The 25003-nt window shown below is 45.8% G+C and overlaps 1 protein-coding gene and 1 pseudogene across 1 annotated transcript in view; both read right to left on the minus strand.

Annotated features, from left to right (window-relative positions):
- The window catches only part of MCM6 (minichromosome maintenance complex component 6), a 37503-nt gene extending 37191 nt beyond the window's left edge, over positions 1-312 (minus strand). Inside the window, exon 1 of the mRNA XM_025404270.1 lies at positions 83-312. Within this exon, the coding sequence (XP_025260055.1) occupies positions 83-189 (107 nt within the window). The 5' untranslated portion in view covers positions 190-312. The remainder of the gene's footprint in view (positions 1-82) is intronic.
- Positions 214-25003, minus strand: LOC112636471 (annotated as a pseudogene).

Here is a 25003-nt window from a genome sequence, read left to right on the forward strand (position 1 = left end):
ACCCGCCGGCCACACGGCACCTCCTGGCCCAGACACCGCGGGCTCCGGAGGCGGGCGAGGCCCCGGGCGCTCATCGACTTACTCCTCCAAGAAGTCCAGGAACAGTTTCTGGCACTTCTCGGCCACCTCATCGCGGACCTCCAGGTGCTGGCTGCCGGCGCCCGGCTCCGCTGCCGCTGCGAGGTCCATATTTGCCCAGCGCCGAGGATTCGCCTACGCCACGGTCGACCGCCACAAGTCGCTTCTTTCCAGACGCTGCAGCTTTGCGCGCGCCGCCGCCGCTTCCGCCCCGCCCCCTCTTCCGATCGGCACGGCCGGAACCAATCGTGACACAGGAGCCGGAGATTTCGCGCCAAACCTGACCAATGAACGGCGCTTCTCCAAGAGCCCCCGCCCACGGAAAGGGATTTCGCGCCAAATGCAAAGCCCCTCTGGAGAAAGCCCATCTGCCTTTGCGCCTGCGCAGTGTAGCCGTGGCCGCGGGTATTTTTGGCTACTGGAACAAGTTCGAATCTGAGGGTTTTGTCCGAGTGGTTTTTCAAATGTTCTTTAAATCATTCCACTGATACTAATTGAACGATTGGAGTAAGACTCTATGGAAGAGGAAAAAGGGGAAGATTCACATCTCCCGCTTCTACTGTCTAGTTGGAGGAAATAATGGAAACCACAGTATAAAACCCTGTAAAAGGGTCAAAGAGATGTCCAAACCTTGCCTGGGTAAGGTGGCACAATTATTGTGGTGGTGCTGACCGAGGAAAATCAGCGAAATATTTGACAGTGGCCGGGTGCGGTGGCTCACGCCTGTAATCCCAGCACTTTGGGAGGCCGAGGCGGGTGGATCACCTGAGGTCAGCAGTTCGAGACCAGCCTGGCCAACTTGGAGAAACCCCGTCTCTCCTGAAAATACAAAAAGTAGCCGGGCGTGGTGGTGCACGCCTGTAATCCCAGCTACTCAGGTGGCCAACTCAGGAGAATCGCTTGAACCCGGGAGGAGGAGGTTGCAGTGAGCCGAGATCGTGCCACTGCGCTCCAGCCTGGGCAACAGAGTGTGACTCCGTCTCAAAAAAAAAAAAAAAAAAAAAATAGAAAAAGAGAAAGAAATATATGACACTATGCTTAATCTTTTTTTTTTTTTCTTTTTTTCCGATGAAGTCTCACCCAGTGGCTCAGGTTCGAGAGCAGTGGCGCGATCTCTGGTCACTGAAACCTCCCCCGCCCGGGTTCAAGGGATTCTCCTGCCTCGGCCTCCCGAATAGCTGGGATTACAGGCGCCCGCTACCGTGCCCAGCTAATTTTTGTGTTTTTAGTAGAGACAGGGTTTTCGCCATGTTGACCAGCTGCTCTTGAACTCCTGACCCCAGGTGATCCGCCTGCCTCGACCTCCCAAAGCGCTGGGATTACGGCCGTGAGCCACAGAGCCCGGCCTTAATACCCTTCTTAAAATGCACTATTAGCTTGAGTTCTCCTTATGTTCTTTCTCCCATCTTTCCCTGACCGTTTCGCTTGGTTTTTCCGCCGTCTCTTTGGCCATTCCTGGTTAGCATCCTTTGTAGGCGCCTCTTCTTCAGTGAGTCTTTTAAATGTTCTGGTTCCAGAGCTTTCATTTCCCATAAAGTCGCTCTCTTGGGCGACCCTTTACACTCCCTTGGCGTTAATTAACGTCTGGGTACTGATGATATCTATATGTGTGTTTCACCAACCAGTACTTTTTTTGGCCTCCAAGACATTAAGAGAAACGGGGACCACTTCCATTTTTCGAGGCTTCTTGCATATTAAAAATATTTTTTCTTTCTTTTCTTTTTTTGAAACGAGGTCTTGCTATGTTGTGCAGGCTGACCTTGAACACCTGGTCTCCAGCAATCGGCCTGCATTCGCCTCCTGAGTAGCTGGGATTTCCTGCCACCAACTTATTGAAAAAATGTTTCTTTTCCTTTTTTTCTTTCTTTCTTTTTTCTTTTCTTTTCTTTTCTTTTCTTTCTTTTTTTTTTTTTTTGGAGACGGACGGAGTCTCTCTCTGTCATTAAGCGGGAGTGCAGTGGCACATCTCGGATCACTGCAACCTCTGCCTCCCGGGTTCAAGCAATTCTCCTGCCTCAGCCTCCTGAGTAGCTGGGACTACAGGCGCACACCGCCACGCCCGGCTAATTTTTTTTGTTTTTGTTTTTGTATTTTAGTAGAGATGGGATTTCACCATGTTGCCCAGGCTGGTCTCAAACTCCTGAGCTCAGGTAATTCGCCCACCTCGGCCTCCCAAAGTGCTAGGATTACAGGCATGAGCCACCGCGCCCGGCCTGAAAAGATTTAAAAATGCCAAGCAGAGTGGACAGAAACTCAAGTAATTATTTTAACATACGTACAAATACACTATTCACAAGATATTTACAAGTTTAACAAAAATGCTCAACGCTGGTGTGTTGCAGTGTATCTGTAATCGTATGTATTACCTCATTTGAAAACGAACACTCAGCTGGGCGCGGTGGCTCACTTCTGTAATCCCAGCACTTTGAGAGGCCAAGGTGGGCGGATCATGAGGTCAGGAGATCGAGACTATCCTGGCTAACACGGTGAAACCCCGTCTCTACTAAAAATACAAAAAAAATTAGCCGGACGCGGTGGCGGGCGCCTGTAGTCCCAGCTACTCGGGAGGCTGAGGCAGGAGAATGGCGTGAACCCGGGAGGCGGAGCTTGCAGTGAGCTGAGATCTGGCCACTGCACTCCAGCCTGGGCGACAGAGCGAGACTCCGTCTCAAAAAAAAGAAAATGAGCATGGTGGCTCATGCCTGTAATCCCAGCACTTTGGGAGGCCAAGGTGGGTGGATCTCTTGAGGTCGGGGGTTCCAGACCAGCCTGGCCAATATGGTGAAACCCCATCTCTACTACAAATACAGAAATTAGCCGGGCGTGGCGGCGGGCGCCTGTAGTCCCAGCTACTCGGGAGGCTGAGGCAGAGAACTGCTTGAACCCAGGACGTAGAGGTTGCAGTGAGCCGAGATCGTGCCACTGCACTCCAACCTGGGTGACAGAGCGAGACTCCGTCTCAAAAAAGAAAAGAAAAGAAAATGAACACTTGAGGCCCTGTGTCCTACAGCCCTTTACAAGCTCCAGAGTCTGCCTGCCTACTGGACATCACCACTTGCGCATATTTTAGGAACCTTGAACTCAACAGTGCTTCCTGGATATTCACAACTCTAGTGCACTTGAGCTAACCCGATTCTGCTCCATCCTCTCAAAAGGCCTCACTCTTTTCTTTCTCATTTTTCTTCTTCTCTCTTCTCTTCCTCTTTGATCCTCAGGATAGATTTCTCAGAACTAAAGTCCCATGTACAGAAGGAAAAAAAGAAAAATGACTGTGCAGAGCTCTGGGCTGATTTTCAGCTATGCTCATCGAGAAACTCAAGGCTTTCTCTTCTCAGCTCTCCATATCTCACAGGTGTTCCCTTCCTCCTTCACGCACATATCTCTGAACCAGAATAGTAGATGAGGTCTGTAAGTGAGGTTTGTGGGGATACCTTCCACAACAGGAGGAGGGTATGAGTTATGAAATATCTCTGTTACACCCCAGAAAGCTGTATGTTGTGTGTGTGCTGGTGCCCAGGCCTGACTGCTATCCTTAGAAAGGCCTGTTCACAAGATTGGCCTTTGGCTGGCATTGGGAACTTGACTGGTAAATAATTCTCTACACCGATATAACACTGTCCCTTGATAAGGATGGCTCATTGTATCTAAACTGTACAATGTGATTGATACTAAATACCTCGGAGACTAAATTTTTTTTTTTTTTTAAGACAAGGTCTTGCTGTGTCACCCAGGTGGGAGTGTAGTGACACAATCATGGCTCATTGCAACCTCGACTTCCTGGGATCAAGTGATCCTCTCGCCTCAGCCTTCCGAGTAGCTGGGACTACAGGTGCATGCCACCACGCCTGGCTAATTTTTGTATTTTTTGTAGAGATGGGGTTTTGCCGTGTTGTCCAGGCTGGCCTCGAACTCCTGGGCTCAAGCGATCCTCTTGCCTTGGCCTCCCAAAGTGCTGGGATCACAGGTGTGAGGTGCCACACCGGGGCCTCCATGATTTTCTTTTCTTTTCTTTTCTTTTTTTTTTTTTTGAGACAGGGTCTTGCTGTGTCACCCAGGCCGGAGTGCAGTGACACAATCATGGCTCACTGCAGCCATGACCTCCTGGGCTCAGGTGATCCTCCCACCTCAGCCTCCCACGATGTGCACTCCCATGCCTGGCTAATTTTTATATTTTTTGTAGAGACAAGATTTCATCATGTCACCCAGGTCAGTCTTTTTTTTTTTTTTTTTTTTTTTTTTGAGACGGAGTCTGGCTCTGTCGCCCAGGCTGGAGTGCAGTGGCCGGATCTCAGCTCACTGCAAGCTCCGCCTCCTGGGTTCACGCCATTCTCCTGCCCCAGCCTCCCGAGTAGCTGGGACTACAGGTGCTCGCCATCTCGCCCGGCTAGTTTTTTGTATTTTTTTAGTAGAGACGGGGTTTCACCGGGTTAGCCAGGATGGTCTCGATCTCCTGACCTCGTGATCCGCCCGTCTCGGCCTCCCAAAGTGCTGGGATTACAGGCTTGAGCCACCGCGCCCGGCCCCAGGTCAGTCTTGAACCCCTGGGTTCGGGCAATCCTCCCAAAGTACTGGGATTACAGGTGTGAGCCACCGTGCCCGGCCATCCATGATTCTTTCTAAAAAATTAGTTTAGAATAGCTTTAGATTTACTAAAAGTTGCAAAAGCTAGTATAGAATTTTCAAATACACCTTGCCTATTTTCCCTTACTGTTTAGTATCTTACACTCTTATAATACATTTATTACAACTCAGGAACCAACTTTGGTATCTTAGTATTAACTAATATTGCACACTTTATTCAGATTTCACCAGTTTTTCCCTAATGTTCTTTTTCTCTTCCCAGATCTCATCCTGATGCCACATTACACTTAGTGGTCATGTCTCCTTAGACTCTTCTGGTTTGTAGTAGTGTCTCAGACTTTCCATAGTTTTAATGCCAATGTCTTTCAATTGGGATTTGTCTAATGTTTTTCTCACGATTAGACAGTGATTATGGGTTTGGGAAGGACGATCGCAGAGGTAAAGTACACTTCTTACCATTACTTTATGATTTTGAAGCAAATCCCAGACATTGTATCATTTCATTTGTAGATATTTCAGAATGATTTTCTAAAACATAAGGGTTCTTTTTCCTGAGACATGTTTTTAGCTGGGAAGGAAACATCCTTCAAACAGCTGTAGCAGTGCAGGTTAGTGATGCTCATTATTTTAAATATAACTGTAATATTTTCCAGAATCATTGACCCTTCAACTTACACTAAATAAAACCAGCAGATTAAAAAGTTACATGATATTGTGGGTGGTGTGCAATATTCAATAAGATATTTCTCATATTATGAATCTTTTCTTTCAATGCAGTCAACCCTCATCTTATAAAATATTTGGTATATGTTACTTCTTTTTAATATTTATTTATTTATTTATTTATTTATTTATTTATTTATGAGACAGCATCTCAGTCTGTCACGCAGGCTGTAGTGCAGAGGCACAATCACAGCTTGCTGCAGCCTTGACCTCCTGGACTCAGGTGATCCTCCTACCTCAGCCTCACAAGTAGCTGGGACTACAGGTGCGCACCACCATACTCAGCTCATTTTTGTATTTTTTGTAGAGATGGGGTTTCACCATGTTGCCCAGACTGGTCTCGAACTCCTGGGCTCAAGCAATACTCTTGCCTCCCAAAGTGCTGGGATTATAGGCATGAGCCATTGTGCCCAGCCTGTTCTACTTCTTATTAACAACAACAACAACAGCAAATACATGCTAGCTGCTAACCAGTGTTTAGCAGTATGACTTTCTTCCTAATTACTTAAATAGGCAAAGTTTGATCTTGATTTCTAACAAAATAAGTTTGACTATGATGTCTAACAAAATAAGTGCAAAAGTGGCAATTTTTAGTTATTTTAATGTAATTCTTAGTTTTTTCCAAAAGCTGAACACCAGAATTCCATACACACACAGACACACACACACACTCACACACACACACACACAGCGTGAGAGTTAATTTTATGTGCCAACTTGAGTGGGTCATGGGCTGCCCAGATTAAATATTATTTCTGCTTGTGTCTTTGAGGAGTTTCTGGAGGAGATTAGCATTTGAATAGACAGATTCTGTGTAATAGATTGGCCTGCCCAGTGTGGGTAGGAACTATCCAGTTGGTTGAGGGCCTGAATAGAACAAAAGACAGAGGAAGGAGGAGTTTGCCCTCTTTTCCCTGCCTTACTGCCTGAACTGGGACATCTCGTCTCATCTTCTACCTTCAGATGAGATTTACACCATTGGCTCCCCTGGTTTTCAGCCCTTCAGATTGGGACTGAACCACCCACCAGCTTTCCTGGGTTTCCAGCTTGCAGATGCCAGCTCATAGGATTTCCCAATCTCCGTAATTGCGTGAGCCAATTCCTCATAATAAATCTCTCTCTCTCTCTCTCTCTTTCTCTCTCTCTCTCTCTGTGTGTCTCCTATTAGTTCTGCTCTCTGGAGAACCTGGCTAATACACTCACTTTTAACTTTCATATACTCAATTCATAATAACCTATCATTTTACATATATCTTACATTATATTATAAATTAAGAAATATGAAGCTGCATACACAAATTTACTCTTGTTTTATAGCTACTATAAAATGCTTTTCTGTCCCCCTTAAGATCCTCTCAGGTTCACTTGTCTCATTCCAGCTCCACATGGGCTCTGAGTCGCTCGGTGATGACTCTCGCCCTCTGTGGCTCTCAGGCTTCTCTGTCGTCCCCACTGAGGAACTGGCTCATGCCTCTCAGAAGCACCTTGAAGGAGAGAGGGAGTTACGGCCCTGGAGAATCTTTGACATTGGTCAAAGACAAGAGTCAGTGATTAAATTTCTTCTCTTTAACCAATCCTCTGCGGATGGATATTTAGGTTAGGTTAGGTTTGCTCTCTGCTCCTCCATTAGAAATAACAGTACAATTAGCATCTTTGCATGCGTGTATTTCTGGAGGTTACATTTCTGGAAGAGCTAGTCCTGGGTGAAAGGGTATGAACATTTTATGTTTCATAAACTGTCTAATTGCTTTTCAATAAGGTCGTATCAATTTATCCTCTTATCAATGCACATGGCATTTTCATTTTAAGTAAAATAAGAACCTTAAGGCAAATGGATTAAGTTCTGATCTTAGAATTACAGGCTTCAGTCTGTCGGTGGGAAAGGATTATTTGGGGATTAGAAGCTTCCTGCTGTCTCTAAAATCTCACCCATCCCCACACTGCTCCATTCATTCATGTATTCGATCATTCTGCATCAGGTACTGTGATAGGTACTAGTGATACTGTAGTGAACAAAACAGACACAAGTCCCTGGTTCTCATGAAGCTTACATTCTAGGTGGCGAGGTGCAGTGGAGCACACTGCAGAGTTTGATACAATTCATTCCTTCTTGATTTTGAGCCTCAACAAGAAAATCGCTTCTGTTATTATAATATAGAGCCCAAGAATCACCCAGTATTTCACAGAGATACAAAAACCCATCTCCATGGCTTGAGACCGAAAAAGAAAATTGTACATCCCACTCTTCTAGACATAAAAGAGATCTGTACTCCTCATGTGCAGCTGTAGCAGGCTGCACAGGCAGCATGGGTTGACCGTCACTTTCATTAGTCCCAGGAGATATCCTAGAAATAGCAGATCGTTAAGTCTCATGTATAGTCCATGAAAAAAAAAAAAAAGAAATGGCAGACCATTGGGTTGACAGGGAGCTCAGAAAAAGATGCACTTATAAGCAATTCAGGTGGAACCAAATGAAACATTTTTTCTGATCTGAGTGCAAGTTATGCTGAAGTAATTCAAACAAAACATGAAACAAACAAACAAACAAACAAAAAACCCAAAAAGAGCCCATGGTGCTCTCAGCAATTGCAGAGAGGATTGTATGAATGGTGGCAGCTTTGTGGAAAGCATTTAGTTGCACATTATGTGGCAGGCATCAAGGATGGCTAGTTTGACTCCTAGTGTGACTTCAACTAAAATGTCCAAGGGCACAGCGTGTGGGGGTTTTGTTGTTATGTTCCTAATTAACAACAATGAAGGGCTGATGTGTTCTGTGATATGATACGTCTCAGTGTGTGCATTCTGTGCTTCAGTCTTCTGCTGTCCTGCAGTCCATCCTTCTGTTGGGGTATCCCGCAGTGGGCATCCATGTTTGTGGATAGGGCTTCCGGAAACTTACAATCTAATGGTGGAGGCAGGATATGAACACAACTATAATTTGCAGAGTGATATGCAACTGTACCAAAATATATAAAGTATAAAGTGACATCAAAATGCAAGGTTACAGCAGAAATAAAGGATTCTAATTAGGTGTTTGTTTGTTTGTTTGTTTTCGAGACGGAGTCTCGCTCTGTCGCCCAGGCTGGAGTGCAGTGGCAGGATCTCAGCTCACTGCAAGCTCCGCCTCCCGGGTTTACGCCATTCTCCTGCCTCAGCCTCCCGAGTAGCTGGGACTACAGGCGCCCACCACCTCGCCCGGCTAGTTTTTGTATTTTTTAGTAGAGACGGGGTTTCACCATGTTAGCCAGGATGGTCTCAATCTCCTGACCTCGCGATCCACCCGTCTCGGCCTCCCAAAGTGCTGGGATTACAGGCTTGAGCCACTGCGCCCGGCCTCTAATTAGGATATTTACTGTAAAAAGAGAATCTATTGGGAGGCCCAAAAAATCACTGATTTCTTATTTTATAGCAAATTATAATTTTAAAAATTGCAAATAATATACATTCATTGAAGGAAAGCAGAAATACAGAAAAACAAAAGGAATAAAAACCACCCCAAATTGTACCACACAGAAATATTATTTACCATTTTGATGAGTTTCATCCTTCTATATGAAATGCATTATTGTATAAGCTCCTTTTAAAAGAAATTCAGGCTAGGCTCAGTGGCTTATGCCTGTAATTTCAGCACTTTGGGAGGCCAAGGCAGGCAGATCACTTGAGGTCAGGAGTTCAATACTAGCATGGCCAAAGTGGTGAAACCCCGTCTCTACTAAAAATACAAAAATTAGCTGGGTGTGGTGGTGCATGCCTGTAATCTCAGCTACTTGGGAGACTGAGGCAGGAGAATCCCTTGAAACTGAGAGGTGGAGGTGAGTGAGCTGAGATGGCGCCACTGCACTCCAGCCTGGGCGACAGAGTGAGACCCCGTCTCAAATAAATAAATAAATAAATAAATACAAAAGGCCGGGCATCATGGCTCACGCCTGTAATCCCAGCACTTTGGGAGGCCGAGGCGGGTGGATCACAAGGTCAGGAGATCGAGACCATCCTGGCTAACACTGTGAAATCGCGTCTCTACTAAAAATACAAAAAATTAGCCAGACGTGGTAGCAGGCACCTGTAATCCCAGCTTCTCGGGAGGCTGAAGCAGGAGAATGGCGTGAACCCGGGAGGTGTATTTTGTAGTGAGCCAAGATTGCACCACTGCACTCCAGCCCAGGTGACAGAGTGAGACTCTGTCTCAAAAAAAAAAAAAATTAAAATTAAAATAAATAAATAAATAATCAATAAAAGAAATTCAACAGTATATCATGAACATCTTTTCAGTTGACAAATATATTTCTGTATTATTTTAATGGCTATATCTATTACTATAAAGACCATCCATGTAGTATATTTTAAAAAATTTAAATCTTTAGATAATTTTGATGAGAAATTAATGAGTCAAAAGGGAATCACATTTTAATACTCTTAATATATCTGCCAAAGCATCCTCCAGAAAACTTGCACATGCTCACCAGCATATGATAGTGCTGTTACAATTATTACTCTCCTTGTCAATTTAAAAGGGGAAAAAATGAGACCGTGTTTACTTCTTACATATATTTTAATAATTTCCCAGGGCACCTCACCAGCTTTCCATCGGTTCAGTTCAGTGGATTGCACTCAACCAGGATTTCTTGGATTGTTCCGTTGTGTCTTGTACAACGGTGTTCTCTCCTCTTGCATTTCACACAAAGGGCCCTCACTCTGAGAGTACATCTTCCTCATTGTCTTAGTCCTCCGAAATGGAGATCGGTGTGCAGGAGGTTTACTGGGGAGTGCTCTGGGGATCAATAGCTAGTGGGGACAGGGAGAGCATGAATGGGCAGAGGGAGAAGTTGAACTGCTGTGCGGTTGCAACAAAGACCTTGGTGGATCCCACAGGGAGCTCCGCAGCTCAGATGATCCTTCAGAGTGGCTCCAAATCAGGCAAGGGGGCTGGGCCTTTTATCCAGCATCAACCAGTCATGGGATGCAGGCTGCCATTGGGGAAGTAGTGTAAATGTGGGTGAACCAGCTTATTTCAGTCAAGCGCAATTCCTAGGGAGAGAGGTATGAACTGTCAATAGCCAATGAGGTCCTAAAGTTGGTATCTGGGCTGCACATCATGGCATCCACTAGAGCCCACCCTTGTACCTGCTCTGTATAGTAACACGACTGCATTTCAGAACAGCACTTACAGGATCCTGGTTGGCCTCTTTTCCTAAGGAAACTTATAAGAGGCAGGCTAATAGGATGAACTACAGCTGATGCGCTGGAGCTGAACTTGAGCCTACAACTGATACTGATCATGATTCCCTCCTCTATCACCCATTCCCAGATTCCCCTCTTAGCTAGCACCTTTTCTAGTCTAGGTGGCTTACCTGGTGGAGTGACACAGACTTTCATTCCTGAGGGACCTGTCTTTGGTCACCATACTTTTTCAGGCCATGGCTGGTATACTTGTCCGTTTACTGTCAAAACTGGTTAGTGGTTGTATGAGAAGTGCTGGATTATCTGGGTGTCAAACCTTTACCCTGCTCCCACTGTATAACAGACACCTGACCTCTTCTTGCTGCTCAGGTCAGTTAAACCCGCTAATATTATGACTCTTTGGCTTGCCGGCAGGCATGTGGAGCCTGAAATGGCAGAGCAGCAGCCACAGTTTAAAGTTTCAAGGAGCTCTTCTTGTGTCTCCCGGTGCAAGTGTTAGACCTGTGGGAACTAGGATGTCTAGAACCACAGAGTCTCCAGCTGTGGGGAAGGAAGCACCAATTTCCCAAGTGGATCACCAGAAGAGATGGTGTGCAGAGCCACTCCTTCCACCTCTTGTATCCTGGACCGTTGTATTCTATCTTATGGGGACTATGCATCTTTTTTTTCGAGATGGAGCTTCACTCTCGTCACCCAGGCTGGAGTGCAATGTGCGATCTTGGCTTACTGCAACCTGCGCCTCCTGTGTTTGAGCGATTCTCCTGTCTCAGTCTCCTGAGAAGCTGGGATTACAGGTGTGTGCTACCATGCCCACCTGCTTTTTTTTTTTTTTTTTTTTTTTTTTTTTGAGACGGATTCTCCCTCTGTTGCCAGGCTGGAGTGCAGTGGTGCAATCTCAGCTCACTGCAACCTCCGTCTCCCAGGTTCAAGTGATTCCCCTGCCTTGACCTCCACACCCACCACCTGGCTTATTTTTTATTTTTATTTTTTGTATTTTAGTAGAGACGGGGTTTCACCATGTTGGCCAGGCTGGTCTCAAACTCCTGACCTCAGGTGATCTGCCCGCCTCGGCCTCCCAAAGTGCTGGGATTACAGGCGTCAGCCACTGTGCCTGGCTGGACTATGCATTTTAACAGTTGCTGAGTTAAGGCATAGACCATATTTGGAGGTGGTGCCCCTGCCTTGTACAATAACATCTCCAAGCTGGCGCCTTGGTTGCGCTTCCAAAAGGCCCTTCTATCACCCTATAAGTCATGAAGCTTCTGGGCAGTTCAGTGAGTAATAGGATCAGTGTCAGGAACTCACTGGAGCTGGGAGAGTGAGCTGTCAGAGTAGCTGATTAAAGCAATAAGCCAAAAATGAAAGAGCAAAGCCTTTAATCACTCATTGCGATGGTAAAAGTGAGTTTAAAGCTGGAGAAAGCGCCGACTCCTGCTTCATTTCCCTTATGAAATGATGCAGTGGGTGAGGCTCGGGGGATCAGCACAGACATGGCAGTCTCTTGGGCAAAATGCTCCAGCAGTTTTATGGACCCTGAAGTGGAGAGGGTTTGGGGTAGAAAAGCCCTGGGTGCTTAGTCAGATAGGGGAAAAAGTGTCTTCAAGGTTCTTCCTCCTCCCCCTATAAGGAGACCTCAGCAGAGGAGGTCAAGGAGGAGCTCTGCCCAAGGTCTCAGATGGTGACCCAGAGACAAAGGCACCAGGCTAGGAATATGAATGCATGAAGAGAATGGCTGGCCAGGGGAGCCTGAGTCCTTGACTGTAACTTCCTTTAGAAACCAGGATGCACTGGCTGTGCACCATGAATGGCGCGGAGAGGGAAGCTTTCCCTGTGAGGCCTGCCAGGTAGTCTTTGTAATTGTTTATGGTCAGGCCTGAAAAATCACAGATAGGTGTTTAACCAAGGGCCAGACTCCTCAACCCGTAGATCCCATGGTATTGTGCCTATTGCTTTGCTGTAAGGTGGGACTCTGAGTCTGAGCTGTGGGGGATTCCATGTTGGTGCATCAAACTTTGTAAACACCAGGACACTGCTACTAGATGAGACCTCAAAGGCAGAAAATGAAAACCCATACAGTTGGGGTGATCAGATCCAACACCAGGCCGTGGGGGGCTACAAAGTCTGGCGGAGTCACAGGAATGAGAAGAGACAAGTTAATAGAGAAAGTGGGACCGGGGGGGGGGGGGCCAACGCTAGTATGGAGGCTGTGAAGGCCCCAGGCTCTGGGAGCCCATGCTGTATTTATTGGTGATCAAACAAAGAAACAGGTGGTGAGGATGTGGGTGTTAAAAGGAAGCGGTTTATCAAGCGAATAAGCTACAGCTGTGACAGTTTAGCATTTTCTTTGCAACATATGGCTACTTGTGATAATGGGAGTGCTAGAAGCAAGGAGCCAGCAAATCTAGACACATTCCGGAGGCCAGGAGGGGTTTTAGACCCTGGACTCCAGTCATGTTCCAAGCCCTGCCTCAGTTTCTCTCCCAACACTCAGCTTTTCTCCTAACACATACCTAGAACATGTGCTGAGTCCAGTAAAGGTAAATTGCTGCTGGAGGTTGGAAGGGTCCAATGTTATCAATTTGCTAAGAAGTGAGAGGTTGGTTTCCTCCAGGGATGGTGCCACACTGAGGGCTTGACATTGAGTTCTGTTGCTGTCAGATAATGAGAGGTGAAGCCAGCTGGACTTCCTGGGTCGAGTGGGGACTTGGAGAACTTTTCTGTCTAGCTAGAGGATTGTAAACACACCAATCAGTGCTCTGTGTCTAGCTAAAGGGTTGTAAACACACCAATCAGCACTCTGTAAAAACGCACCAATCAGCACTCTGTGTCTAGTTAAAGGATTGTAAATGCACCAATCAGCACTCTGTAAAATGGACCAATCAGCACTCTGTAAAATGGACCAATCAGTGCTCTGTAAAGTGGACCAATCAGCAGGACGTGGGCAGGGCTAAATAAAGGAGTAAAACTGGCCGCGGGAGGCAGCAGCAACTCGCGCAGATCCCCTTCCATGTTGTGGAAGCTTTGTTCTTTCTCTCTTCACAATAATCTTGCTGCTCCTCACTCCTTGGGTCTGCCTCACCTTTAAGAGCTGTAACACTCACCATAAAGGTCCATGGTTTCATTCTTGAAGTCAGCGAGACCAAGAACCCACCAGAAGGAATAAATTCCAGACACAATAGGATATTTGGCAGTAAAAGAAACTAGATCAATCTCAGTGAGCGGGAACTCCCGTTGGGCCCATAGCCTCCGTCCCTGCCACCTGCCTACTTTCATGAGACTGTTGTACTTGATTTGCAATGACTGATGACAGAAGCAGGTTGACGTCGAATGGTCCAGTCATTCTGTCCACCAGAATTCCATGGTGGATACTCTCTGGTGAGTGTTAACACATAATACTAAGATCTTTACATTTTGTTCCTGCTTCTGTAGTTCCACCCATGTGATTTTTGGGCAAGCCTCCTTTCCCCTAACTTCCAATCTTTCTCTTTCCAGGTCCCTGACTAATCAGCCTAGCCATTCACTAATGTCCACAAATGTATGTGTGTTCTTCTTACCTTGGGCCACTTCCCTTTCCATACAAAATACATAACCAGAGGCACCGCCCACTGGAAAGATTTTAAGTCTTTCAAGGCCACCCTTAAGTGGTTGTAGTATAATAGTAGCAGCCTCTTACCAAGTCAGCCCAACCATGAAACAAACATTGCCCTTTCCATCCTCTGCCAGCTGGTCTCAAGGGAGATTCCTTTGTCCCCTCTTCCTCCAACTCCAAACATGACCATAAGTTTGAGCTGAGGAAGAGAACAGACCCAAAGTGGTGGTGACATGAAACTCGGGGAGTCCTGATTATTACCCAGCTTACTTGGGTCCTTCTACTTGTGCCCAATCCCAAGTGTCCAACTACTATATATATATATTTATATATATTTGTGTGTGTGTGTGTGAGTCTTGCTCTGTCACCTAGGCTGGAGTGTGGTGGTGAGATCTCTGCTCACTGTAACATCCGCTTCCCAGATTCAAGTGATTCTCATGCCTCAGCTTCCGGAGTAGCTGGGACTGCAGGCGTGTGCCATCATGCCCAGCCAATTTTTTTGTATTTTTAGTAGAAACCGGGTTTCACCATGTTGGCCACGCTGGTCTTGAACTCCTGACTTTTAAGTGATCTGTCCACCTCGGCCTCCCAAATCGCTGGGGATTACAGGCGTGAGCTACTGTGCCCGGCTGGCAACTACTATCTTATGATGCTTTTAGCCCTTGTAACTTGGTGACTCTGAAAGAATCCAGCACACAATGGGAAGATCTGGCTGCACAGTCACTTGATGTTCTACAATTAGGTGCTCTATCTCCACCAGGTCCCTGTAGCCAGCCAGGGTCTCTTTTCTGAATGGTGTATAGTTCTCTGCTGCAGATGGCATAGTCTTACTCCAGAACCTAGGAGTCTATGTTGTGATTCTCTTACTGGGGCTTCCTATAAACTCCACATGGCATCATTTCCTACTACAGATACCTTTAGTAGCATAGGATCTGCTGCTTGAACCATAGCCTGGAACCGCTTTAGAGCCCTCTCCTGTGCTAGGCACAGCTCAAAACTGACAGCATTCCATGTAGATGGGTCAGAGCAGTGTTGTTTGAAGGTTCTGTTCAATAGTTATTTAGTTATTAGTTCCATGTATTCTGGACTTGGGAAGTGCAAAAAACCAAGAAATTATTATTATTATAACACTTTTTGAATGTCTTACAAAAAGTGAGGCCCTGTAAAATTGTTATTTATTGAACAAATCTCTCTTCAGTCATGATATGGCTTCGGTATTTGTCCCCTCCAAATCTCATGTTGAGACGTAATTCCTAGTGTGGGAGGTGGGGCCGGGTAGAAGGTGTTTGGCTCATGGAGGCAGATCCCTCATGAATGGCTTAGCACCATCGCCTTGGTGATGAGTGAGTTCTCGCCCTGAGTTCATTTAAGATCTGGTTAAGTGTGTGGCATCTCTGCCCTCTCTCTTCCTCCCATGTGACGTGCCTGCTTCCCCTTTGCCTTCCACTGTGATTGTCAGTTTCCTGAGGCCCTCACCAGAAGCAGATGCTGGCACCATATTTCCTTACAGCATGCATTAGAACCATGAACCAATTAGTTCTCTTTTCTTTATAAATCACCCAGTCTCGGGTATTCCTTTATAGTAACAGAAAAATGACCTGATACAATTCACAAAAATCAAACCAGTGGAGTGCATTCTACAGCTATCACTGTAGAAACTGTAGACTTTTAAAGGCAAAGGCAAGGAATTCCAGTAAACAAATCTTCCTTTAGGATGCTCTTTTATGATAGGTTTCTTCAAAAACATCCAAGAAATGTTTTACTTTCCTATCACCTTAAAATAAAAAAAAAAAGGGCCGGGCGCGGTGGCTCAAGCCTGTAATCCCAGCACTTTGGGAGGCCGAGACGGGTGGATCACGAGGTCAGGAGATCGAGACCATCCTGGCTAACACGGTGAAACCCCGTCTCTACTAAAAAATACAAAAAACTAGCCGGGCGCAGTGGCGGGCGCCTGTAGTCCCGGCTACTCGGGAGGCTGAGGCAGGAGAATGGCGGGAACCCGGGAGGCGGAGCTTGCAGTGAGCTGAGATCCGGCCACTGCACTCCAGCCTGGGCGACAGAGCGAGACTCCGTCTCAAAAAAAAAAAAAAATAAAATAAAAAAATAAAAAAATAAAAAAAAAAAACACCCCAGAAATTTAGCATCTCAAATGATAAATCTACATAGGCATTTTCAAAAGCCATTTTGTATATGTGTTTAGCCCCACCATGTTTGCTCGCCTCATTGAATATTCTGGTGACAATGCTAAGAACACAAAGGAATTTCAGAATTAGCATTTTAATGCTTCTCATAAGTAAAAAAGTCAATTGAGGCTCATTCTGAAGGGAATGTTAAGTTTGCTATGTGGAGGCTGTGGCCGATAACCAGTCAGCAGCACTAAAGCTGAGTGTGGATGTCAGCTGTTTTCTTGCAAAGTGGAAATGTTAGCTCTCCCAAATTGGACCCAGCGACAGTCCAGATGTGGGAGTCTGTTACGAAAGAAAGCAGGTTCTGAGTTGCTCTAAGAAAGAAGACTACAGCTAATCTTATTTAATTTCAGAAACTTGTCTCTGATCAGCAATTTCTTTTTCTTTTTCTTTTTTTAAGAGACAAGGTCTTGCTCTGTTGCCCCAGCTGGAGTCAGCTTACTGCTGCCTTGAACTCCTGGGATCAAGCAATCCTCCTGCCTCAGTCTCCTGAGTAGCTGGGACTACAGGCACATGCCACCATGCCCAGCTAATTTTTTTTATTTTTGGTAGATAGAGGGTCTTGCTATGTTGCCCAGGTTAGTCTTGAGCTCCTGACCTCAAGCGATCCTCCCACTTCGGCCTCTCAAAGTGTTAGGATTATAGGCGTGAGCCACCACGCCTGGCTAGCAATTTTTAAATAGGAATTGCTGCATGATCTGCTCTTCTTTGTTAGAACAGATTTATAAGAACACTCATTCAAAGATATATCTGACCGAATATGTTAAAAAGTAGAATAGTTGACTGGAGGCTGAGGTGGGCAGATCACCTGAGGTTGGGAGTTCAAGACGAGCCTGACCAACATGGATAAACTATGTTTCTACTAAAAATACAAAATTAGCCAGGCATGGTGGCATATGCCTGTAATCCCAACTACTTGGGAGGCTGAGGTAGGAGAATCACTTGAACCCCGGAGGTGGAGGTTGCAGTGAGCCGAGATCGCACCATTACACTCCAGCCTGAGCAAGAAGAGTGAAACTCCATCTCAAAAAACAAAAAAAAAAAAAAACAAAACAAAAGGTAGAATAGTTAATTTGGAAATTTCTGTAATAGATTTGACTAAATTAGAAAAATGAATAACTATTTTGAAGCCCAAATAATCCATCAATATATACAATCTACTTGCTTTTACAAACAGATGGGAAAAAGGAAATTGGTTAAAAATGTTACTGCTTATATCCTTTCAGACCTCCGAATGCATACACTATTTGGATATGTAAATATAAATTTCCCTGAGCAGTACGATATGTTATCTAGGTCAGAGTCCTGGTCAGAAACATATGGCACACTCAAACAAAATATGCTTGAAGAGTTATGTAAAGAAGTCATAAAGATTTGGGAAGCTTTAAAGGAAATCAGAGAGGATTAGTGAAGTACCCTAGAGCCAGCAACCACAGGAAGCTACTACCACCTTTAGGTCTGAAGAAGCAGAGAGGGAGCAGCTAATGGGGTCTAAGAAGCAGCTGTACTTGTAGAGAGGAGGCTGTGACCTTCAGGAGAGGAAAGTAGCTATGGCTAGAATGCGGTCCAGCAAAGAAAGAAAATAAATATCCTGACCTTTTTCTTCTCCCTCCATTTGATCTGCTGTTGTTTTCCAATGACCAAACCCCTTGGGGAAGGTGCTTGGTTGATGCAGTCCATAGAGGTTGGCCTCCCAGGACACAAAGCAGAGTGGAAAAGGGCAGTAAGTGGACAAGGGAAGGGCAAACAGAGAATGTCTAGCTCACAGGAAGAGCTTTCAATGACAATGAACACACATATAGGTAGTCCTTGCTTTGGGTGGTTCTGATATACATTATTTTCAGTTACCACTGTTAAGTTAAATTACATCAGTCCCCCAACGTGGTTCAAATTTCAGTTATCATGGTATATTAATTGTGAGTAATTGCATAAAATATACTTCACTGTCACCTCTTCAGGTCAGAAATTACTCCATAAATAACAGATGTGTGTCATAATAAGTGATCAGTTATGTCATTTCTTTCAAAATCTATTGGTGATCAGTCACTATACATGTTATTCAGTTCATGCACAGACGGCGAAGTGTGTAGTTGTGTTGCCTCCATGTCTCCCACCGATGAATCCATGTGATATTTTTATTTTTATTTTTATTTTTTTTTTTTGAGACGGAGTCTCGCTCTGTAGCCCAGGCTGGAGTGCAGTGGCCGGATCTCAGCTCACTGCAAGCTCCGCCTCCCGGGTTCACGCCATTCTCCTGCCTCAGCCTCCCGAGTAGCTGGGACTACAGGCGCCTGCCACCTCGCCCGGCTAGTTTTTTGTATTTTTTAGTAGAGACGGGGTTTCACCGTATTAGCCAGGATGGTCTCGATCTCCTGACCTTGTGATCCGCCCGTCTCGGCCTCCCAAAGTGCTGGGATTACAGGCTTGAGCCACCGCGCCCGGCCTTTTATTTTTATTTATTTTTATTTATTTATTTTTTGAGACGGATTCTCACTCTGTCACCCAGGCTGGAGTGCAGTGGTGCGGTCTCGGCTCACTGCAAGCTCCGCCTCCCAGGTTCACGTCATTCTCCTGCCCCAGCCTCCCGAGTAGCTGGGACTACAGGTGCCTGCCACTGCGCCCGGCTAATTTTTTGTATTTTTAGTAGAGATGGGGTTTCATCGTGGTCTAGATCTCCTGACCTCGTGATCCACCCGCCTCGGCCTCCCAAAGTGCTGGGATTACAGGCGTGAGCCTCCGCACCTGGCCGATATTTTTAAAAATAGATATTCAAAAGAGGGCATTAGCCAACAAAGATGACAGTGCAGCAAAGGAAAAAACATGTTAACTCCGGAAGTGAAATTTGCATCAAACATAAATGACATTGCAGTAAGAAATAGCTGACCATGGGAGTGTTGACACTGCCACCATTTGAGAAACTCCAGTTATATAGCATAAATGAGGAAAGAGGTTGTGATGGAAAGGATGAAGATTTCCTAGAGGAAGTGGCAATAGCAAAAAAACTTCACATTCAAATATTTTGAAGATATTTCATGGTTTTGAAAGCACAACAGATAAAATGTTGGAAGCTGATCTGAATTTAGGATGAAGTTTGACAATTTACCAAAGCATAGAAGAAATGGTCACCCCAAGCTGGGTGCAGCAGTGCACGCCTGTAGTTGCAGCTGTTCGGGAGGCGAGGGAGAAGGATTGGTTGAGCTCTGGAGTTCAAGACTAGCCTGAGCAACATAGGGAGACCCTGTCTCTTAAAAAAACAGTCATTCTATAGTGAAAGTTACACCACAAGAAGAAGTGAAGCATTGTTCAAACTACTCTTCATATTTTTTTTTTTTTACAAAGGCATAAACCATTTTAATTTTCAATGTTTCTAATGTTTTAAATTGTAATATACTAAATAAATATTAGCTTCACTATTTTTTCTTTTTTTTTGAGATGGAGTGTTGCTCACCTAGGCTGTAGTGCAGTGGCACGATCTAGGCTTACTGCAAGCTCTGCCTCCCAGGTTCATGCCATTCTCCTGCCTCAGCCTCCCAAGTAGCTGGGACTACAGGCGCCCGCCATCAAGCCTGGCTAATTTTTTAGTATTTTTTTTAGTAGAGACATGGTTTCACTGTGTTAGCCAGGATGGTCTTGATCTCCTGACCTTGTGATCTGCCCACCTCGGCCTCCCAAAGTGCTGGGATTACAGGCGTGAGCCACCGTGCCCAGCTACTATTTCTTTGATTTCTCTATATTCTTATAACTAACAGTAAGGGAATTTTTAACATTTGACAAAAATTTTTAAAGATCATAGGACAATCATATTTTACCCTTTGAGTATTAACATTGCTTTGCATGGTCATTTTTAGGGTCCCACATAATTGTGCAAAGTAAGGACTTCTTGTATTGTGCTTTTCAATGGCTGATTAACATTCTACAATATGGATATAGCATTATTTAATCCTCTACTAATGGACATTCAGGTTGTTTGCATTTCTTTCTCTTGTATAAACAATGCTACAATAGATATCCTTAAACACGTCTCATTTTGTGCAGCTGTATTCTTAGGATACGTTCTTTTTTTTTTTTTTTTTTTTTTAAGAGTTGGGGTCTCGCTCTGTCACTGAGGCACTGAGACTGGAATGCAGTGGTGCACTCGCAGCTCACTGCAGCCTTTAATTTTAACTCCTAGGCTCAAGTGATCCTCTGGCCTCAGTCCTCCATAGTAGCTGGGATCACAGGTGCCAGCCACCTCACCCAGCTAAGGCTAAATTCTGAGAGAGAGGCATTACTGGGTTAAAGGATATGTACATTCACATTTTGATACACACAGCCAAACTGCCTGCCTGAAAGGATGTATGTTTATACTCCACCAACAGCACCTCAAAGTTCCCAATTCCCCACCCTGTGGTGAACAATAAGTATATTTTATTTTCATTGCCAGTTTTTCACCTCACTGTTGTTTCAATTCATGATCACCAGGGAAGCTGAATATTTTTAAAAGAATAAGGTTTTAAAAAAGTATCTGAAAAGAGTTCCTAGCTGGGCGCAGTGGCTTACGCCTGTAATCCCAGCATTTTGGGAAGCTGAGGTGAGTGGATCATTTAAGGTCAGGAGTTTGAGGCCAGCCTAGCCAACATGGTGAAACCCTATCTCTATTAAAAATACAAAAATTAGTCGGGCGTGGTAGTGGGCACCTGTAATCCCAGCTACTCAGGAGGCTGAGGCAGGAGAATTGCTTGAACATGGGAGGCAGAGGTTGCAGTGAGCCAAGATCCTGTCACTGCACTCCAGCCTGGGCAACAGAGAGAGACTCCACATCAAAAAAAAAAAAAAAAAAAAGTTCCTTCAATATTACTTACATTGAAAGCAGAGAATTTTCTTGCTCTAGGAACATGGTATCTTTATCAATGAGAAATAGTAGCAGCTACAAGTTTAATGTTCTGGGTAGAAATTATGAGTCTGGCAGTTCATTTTAATTAAGCTAATACATAATGATTTGAAGAAAGACTGTAGAGAAAAAGTGGTAAGATTTTGCAAAGTGCCTTAGGCAGACAGCTCATTTTAAAGAAAGGCCTGTGGGTCATATTTTCATCTCTCAACTAAATATATTCACACACACTATCAAACACAAAGGTACATAATACACTGTCAGGTGTGAATGTAAAAATAAAACTTCTAGAATAAATACATTTTATCTTTGGTTTATTATTACCAGCTTTATCTCCGAACTGCCAAAACTAAGTCATCAGTTTGTAAGTAATATCAGGCACATGCCATATACTCATCATTATGCTATGAATATGGGACTACAAAAAGTTTAAAATGTGGTCAGGGCATGGTGGCTCACACCTGTAATTCCAGCACTTTGAGAGGCTGAGGCAGGTAGATTGCCTCAACCTCTCAGGAGTTTGAGCTCAGGAGTTTGAGGCCAGCATGGGCAACATAGTGAGACCCCATCTCTACAAAAAAAAAAAAAATTGTCTGGGTGTGTGCCTGTAGTCCTAGCTCCTTGGGAGCTGAGGTGGGAAGATCACTTGAGCCCAGGAGGTTGAGCTGCAGTGAGTTATGATTGCCACTGCCCTCCAACCTGGGTGACAGAGCGAGACCCTGTCTGAAAAAGAAAAAAAGTTTAAAATTTTATATGTCAGGAGCTATAGAAGAGTCTTTGCTTATGGGTCTCATTTAATCCTCATATTCTTTCAAGGAAAGCATCATTTACTCCACTCTACAGATGTGAATTCTGTGCTCAGAACTATACCTAGTGTCAGGTCAAAATCTGAACCTGAAGTTTTCTGATTCCATGCTGCTACACCAAATTGTTTAAAACCTAGTTAAAGAGGACAGGCATGGGGGCTCACGCCTATCATCCCAGCACTTTGGAAGGCCAAGGCCGGTGGATCCCTCGAGGTCAGGAGTTCGAGACCAGCCTGGCCAACATGGTGAAACCCCACCTTACTAAAAATACAAAAATTAGCTGGGGGTGGTGGCGCACACCTGTAATCCCAGCTACTCAGGTGGCTGAGGCGGGAGAATCGCTTGAACCCAGGAAGCAGAGGCTACAGTAAGCCAAGATGGTGCTACTGCATTCTAGCCTGAGCAACAGAGTGAGATACTGTCTCAAAAAAAAACCCCAAAAAACAAAACAAAATAAAACCTAGTTAAAGAGACGAAGTAACAGAAATTTTAGAGAAAAATTAGGTGTGAAACCATGTTTTTTTTTTTTTTTTTAGAATACCAGTTCATATTTAATTACCACAAATCACAGGAGCACTGGACATGGCTTTAGTGAGTGGGCCTCATTCAGTTCAGGCAGCTAAAGGGAGGGGGTGTCCTCTTATTCCTCTCTCTAGAGCTAAATATGCATCTGGGAAAAAGCAGGCTCTGGAGCACAGAGGTTTTGGGTTTTTTGTTTTTGTTTTGTTTTGTTTTGTTTTTGAGATGGAGTCTTGCTTTTGTTGCCCAGGCTGGAGTGCAATGGCAGGATCTCGGCTCACTGCAACCTCTGCCTCCCAGGTTCAAGTGATTCTCTTGTCTCAGCCTTCTGAGTAGCTGGGATTACAGGCGCCCGCCACCATGCCTGGCTAATTTTTGTATTTTTAGAGACGGGGTTTTGCCTGTTGGCCAGGCTGGTCTCGAATTCTTGACCTTGTGATCCTTCCACCTCAGCCTCGCAAAGTGCTGGGATTACAGGCATGAGCTACTGTGCCCAGCCACATAGAGGTATTTTTTGGAGTAAAAAGAACTGAATTCCCAACACTGGGTAAAACTGCAAAAAGAAAAACGCCTGTGCCCAGGCACTAGCTACAAGGCTGCACTGGATAAGGAAAGCTTGGGTCCTGTAAGTTTCAGGACAGGAACCGCTCCTTGGTCAAGTTTTCCCTGGCACCTGGCACATAGGAACGTGCTTGAGGAGCAAGTGTTCAATGAACCTGAGAGCGCTCAGGATGATTTCCAGATAATTGGGTTCAGGAGTCTACTGGGAGGAGCTTAAACCTAGAAGTTCCCTTTTTAGAAGTCTCAATATGGCTCCCTAGCTTAGAGAAGACAGACGATGTGGGAAGGAGGCCTGAGGAGAGGACGCAGGCTGGCAGAAGGCAGCAGGGCGCATACGAGCCCAGACCCTGACACCCTTCCAAGGGCGGTGACTAGGTGGCCACCACACAGCACTGGCCTGCTGCGGAGTTCAAAACTAGAAGGGGTTCTATGAAAGTGTTCCCAGGACATGGAGCTGCCCTGGGCTAAGTCCAGTCACCTGTCAGCCTTGGTGGTTCCCATCCCCACAGCACCCCAGCACCACTTGCCTGAGGAACCGGCTCTGTGCTACACAGGCCCAGGCCTGAGGGCCCACCTAGAAGCACTCAGCTGCCAACGTGGGAAGGATTGAGTGCCTCCAGCCCCAGCCGACCCCCAAGTGGTGACATTCCAGCGAGGCAAGGGCATCGGCACCTCACGCCCGTGTTTACAGGCCCCTCACCTGAGCCACTGCACCTTCTCTTTGATGAAGTGCTCACCCAGCGGCGGGTCAGCTCCAGGTACAAGCTGTGCTGAAGAGGCGGGTAGTCCAAATACAGGCGGGGGTGTCTTCTTGGGAGCGGCCTTCTCCATCTGGGTGCCCTCGGGCCACTCATTGAAGGAGGTGATGGGGCTGCTCTTGGGCCTCACCCCTCTCGGGGCCACCTGCAGGGCCCTGTCATAGTCCTTGCCATTGACCCTGTTCTCCGTATTGTGGTCATTCCAGGCCTGGATGCTAGTGTCTGTCAATGCAGCCAGGCCCCACGCTGGGAATGGACATGAGGTTGTTGGCATCACAAAAGTTCTTCACAGCTTTCCAGTTCTGATGGGAGGAGCCTCAGGAGAAACTGCTGGAGACAAAATAGGTGGACATGCTGTCAAATCCCGCAGCCGGGACATGTGGGTGTGACTCTCTTCCACCAGCAGCGCTATGAAGACCCCATAGTGGGGCCTGTTTGGTGTCAGGAGGTGGGTCCAGGCCTCAAGGGATGTCAGGTATGAGCCATAGATATAAAAGAGTGGGGTGCTCTTGCCCACGCTGTTCTTCCAGGGATAAAATGCACCATGGGAGTCATCCATGTCAATGATATACTTGATGTTGTCACATACAGTGATGTCATCCTGGCCTCATGGGGTTGGATGTGGATGTGGGGTTGGATGTGGATCCGGTCACCTGGATCTGCACTGATGGGTGGTGTCCAGAATGGCAGGCACCAGGTCATCTGAGGGTTCCCTGTGACCATCAGCCATGCTGGGTGGATACCAGGAAGGGACCAGGACACTAGGGTCCCAGTAGCCATAGGGCCCCAGCTCCATGTAGAAGCTGGAGCCCAAGCCGTCTAGGGGGCTGTGGCGGCTGTGGGGGTAGCTGGCCGAGATCTTGGGGTCCCAGTGAATGTAGTGGCCCCCACATTGAGGGCTGTGGTACCACAATATGGTAGAAGGTGTGCAGGTCCAAGTGGACACGCAGGCTCTGCCTGGGGACCCCTCCAGGCGTCGCTCCAAGGGTGCCAGCTCCAGGCCTGGCCTCCCGCCCGCCTCCCACAGCGCCAAAACCATGTGGTTTTGATAGTAAGATGGTCACGTTTTTCATTGGTTGAATAACCTGCAATACAGTGAATGGACAGGTGAGTATTTGGAAGATCCTGAGCAGCTTTTGGAGCAGAAGACTCAT

This window comes from Theropithecus gelada, chromosome 12 (genome assembly GCF_003255815.1).
Source record: "Theropithecus gelada isolate Dixy chromosome 12, Tgel_1.0, whole genome shotgun sequence".
In the NCBI taxonomy this organism is placed as follows: domain Eukaryota; kingdom Metazoa; phylum Chordata; class Mammalia; order Primates; family Cercopithecidae; genus Theropithecus; species Theropithecus gelada.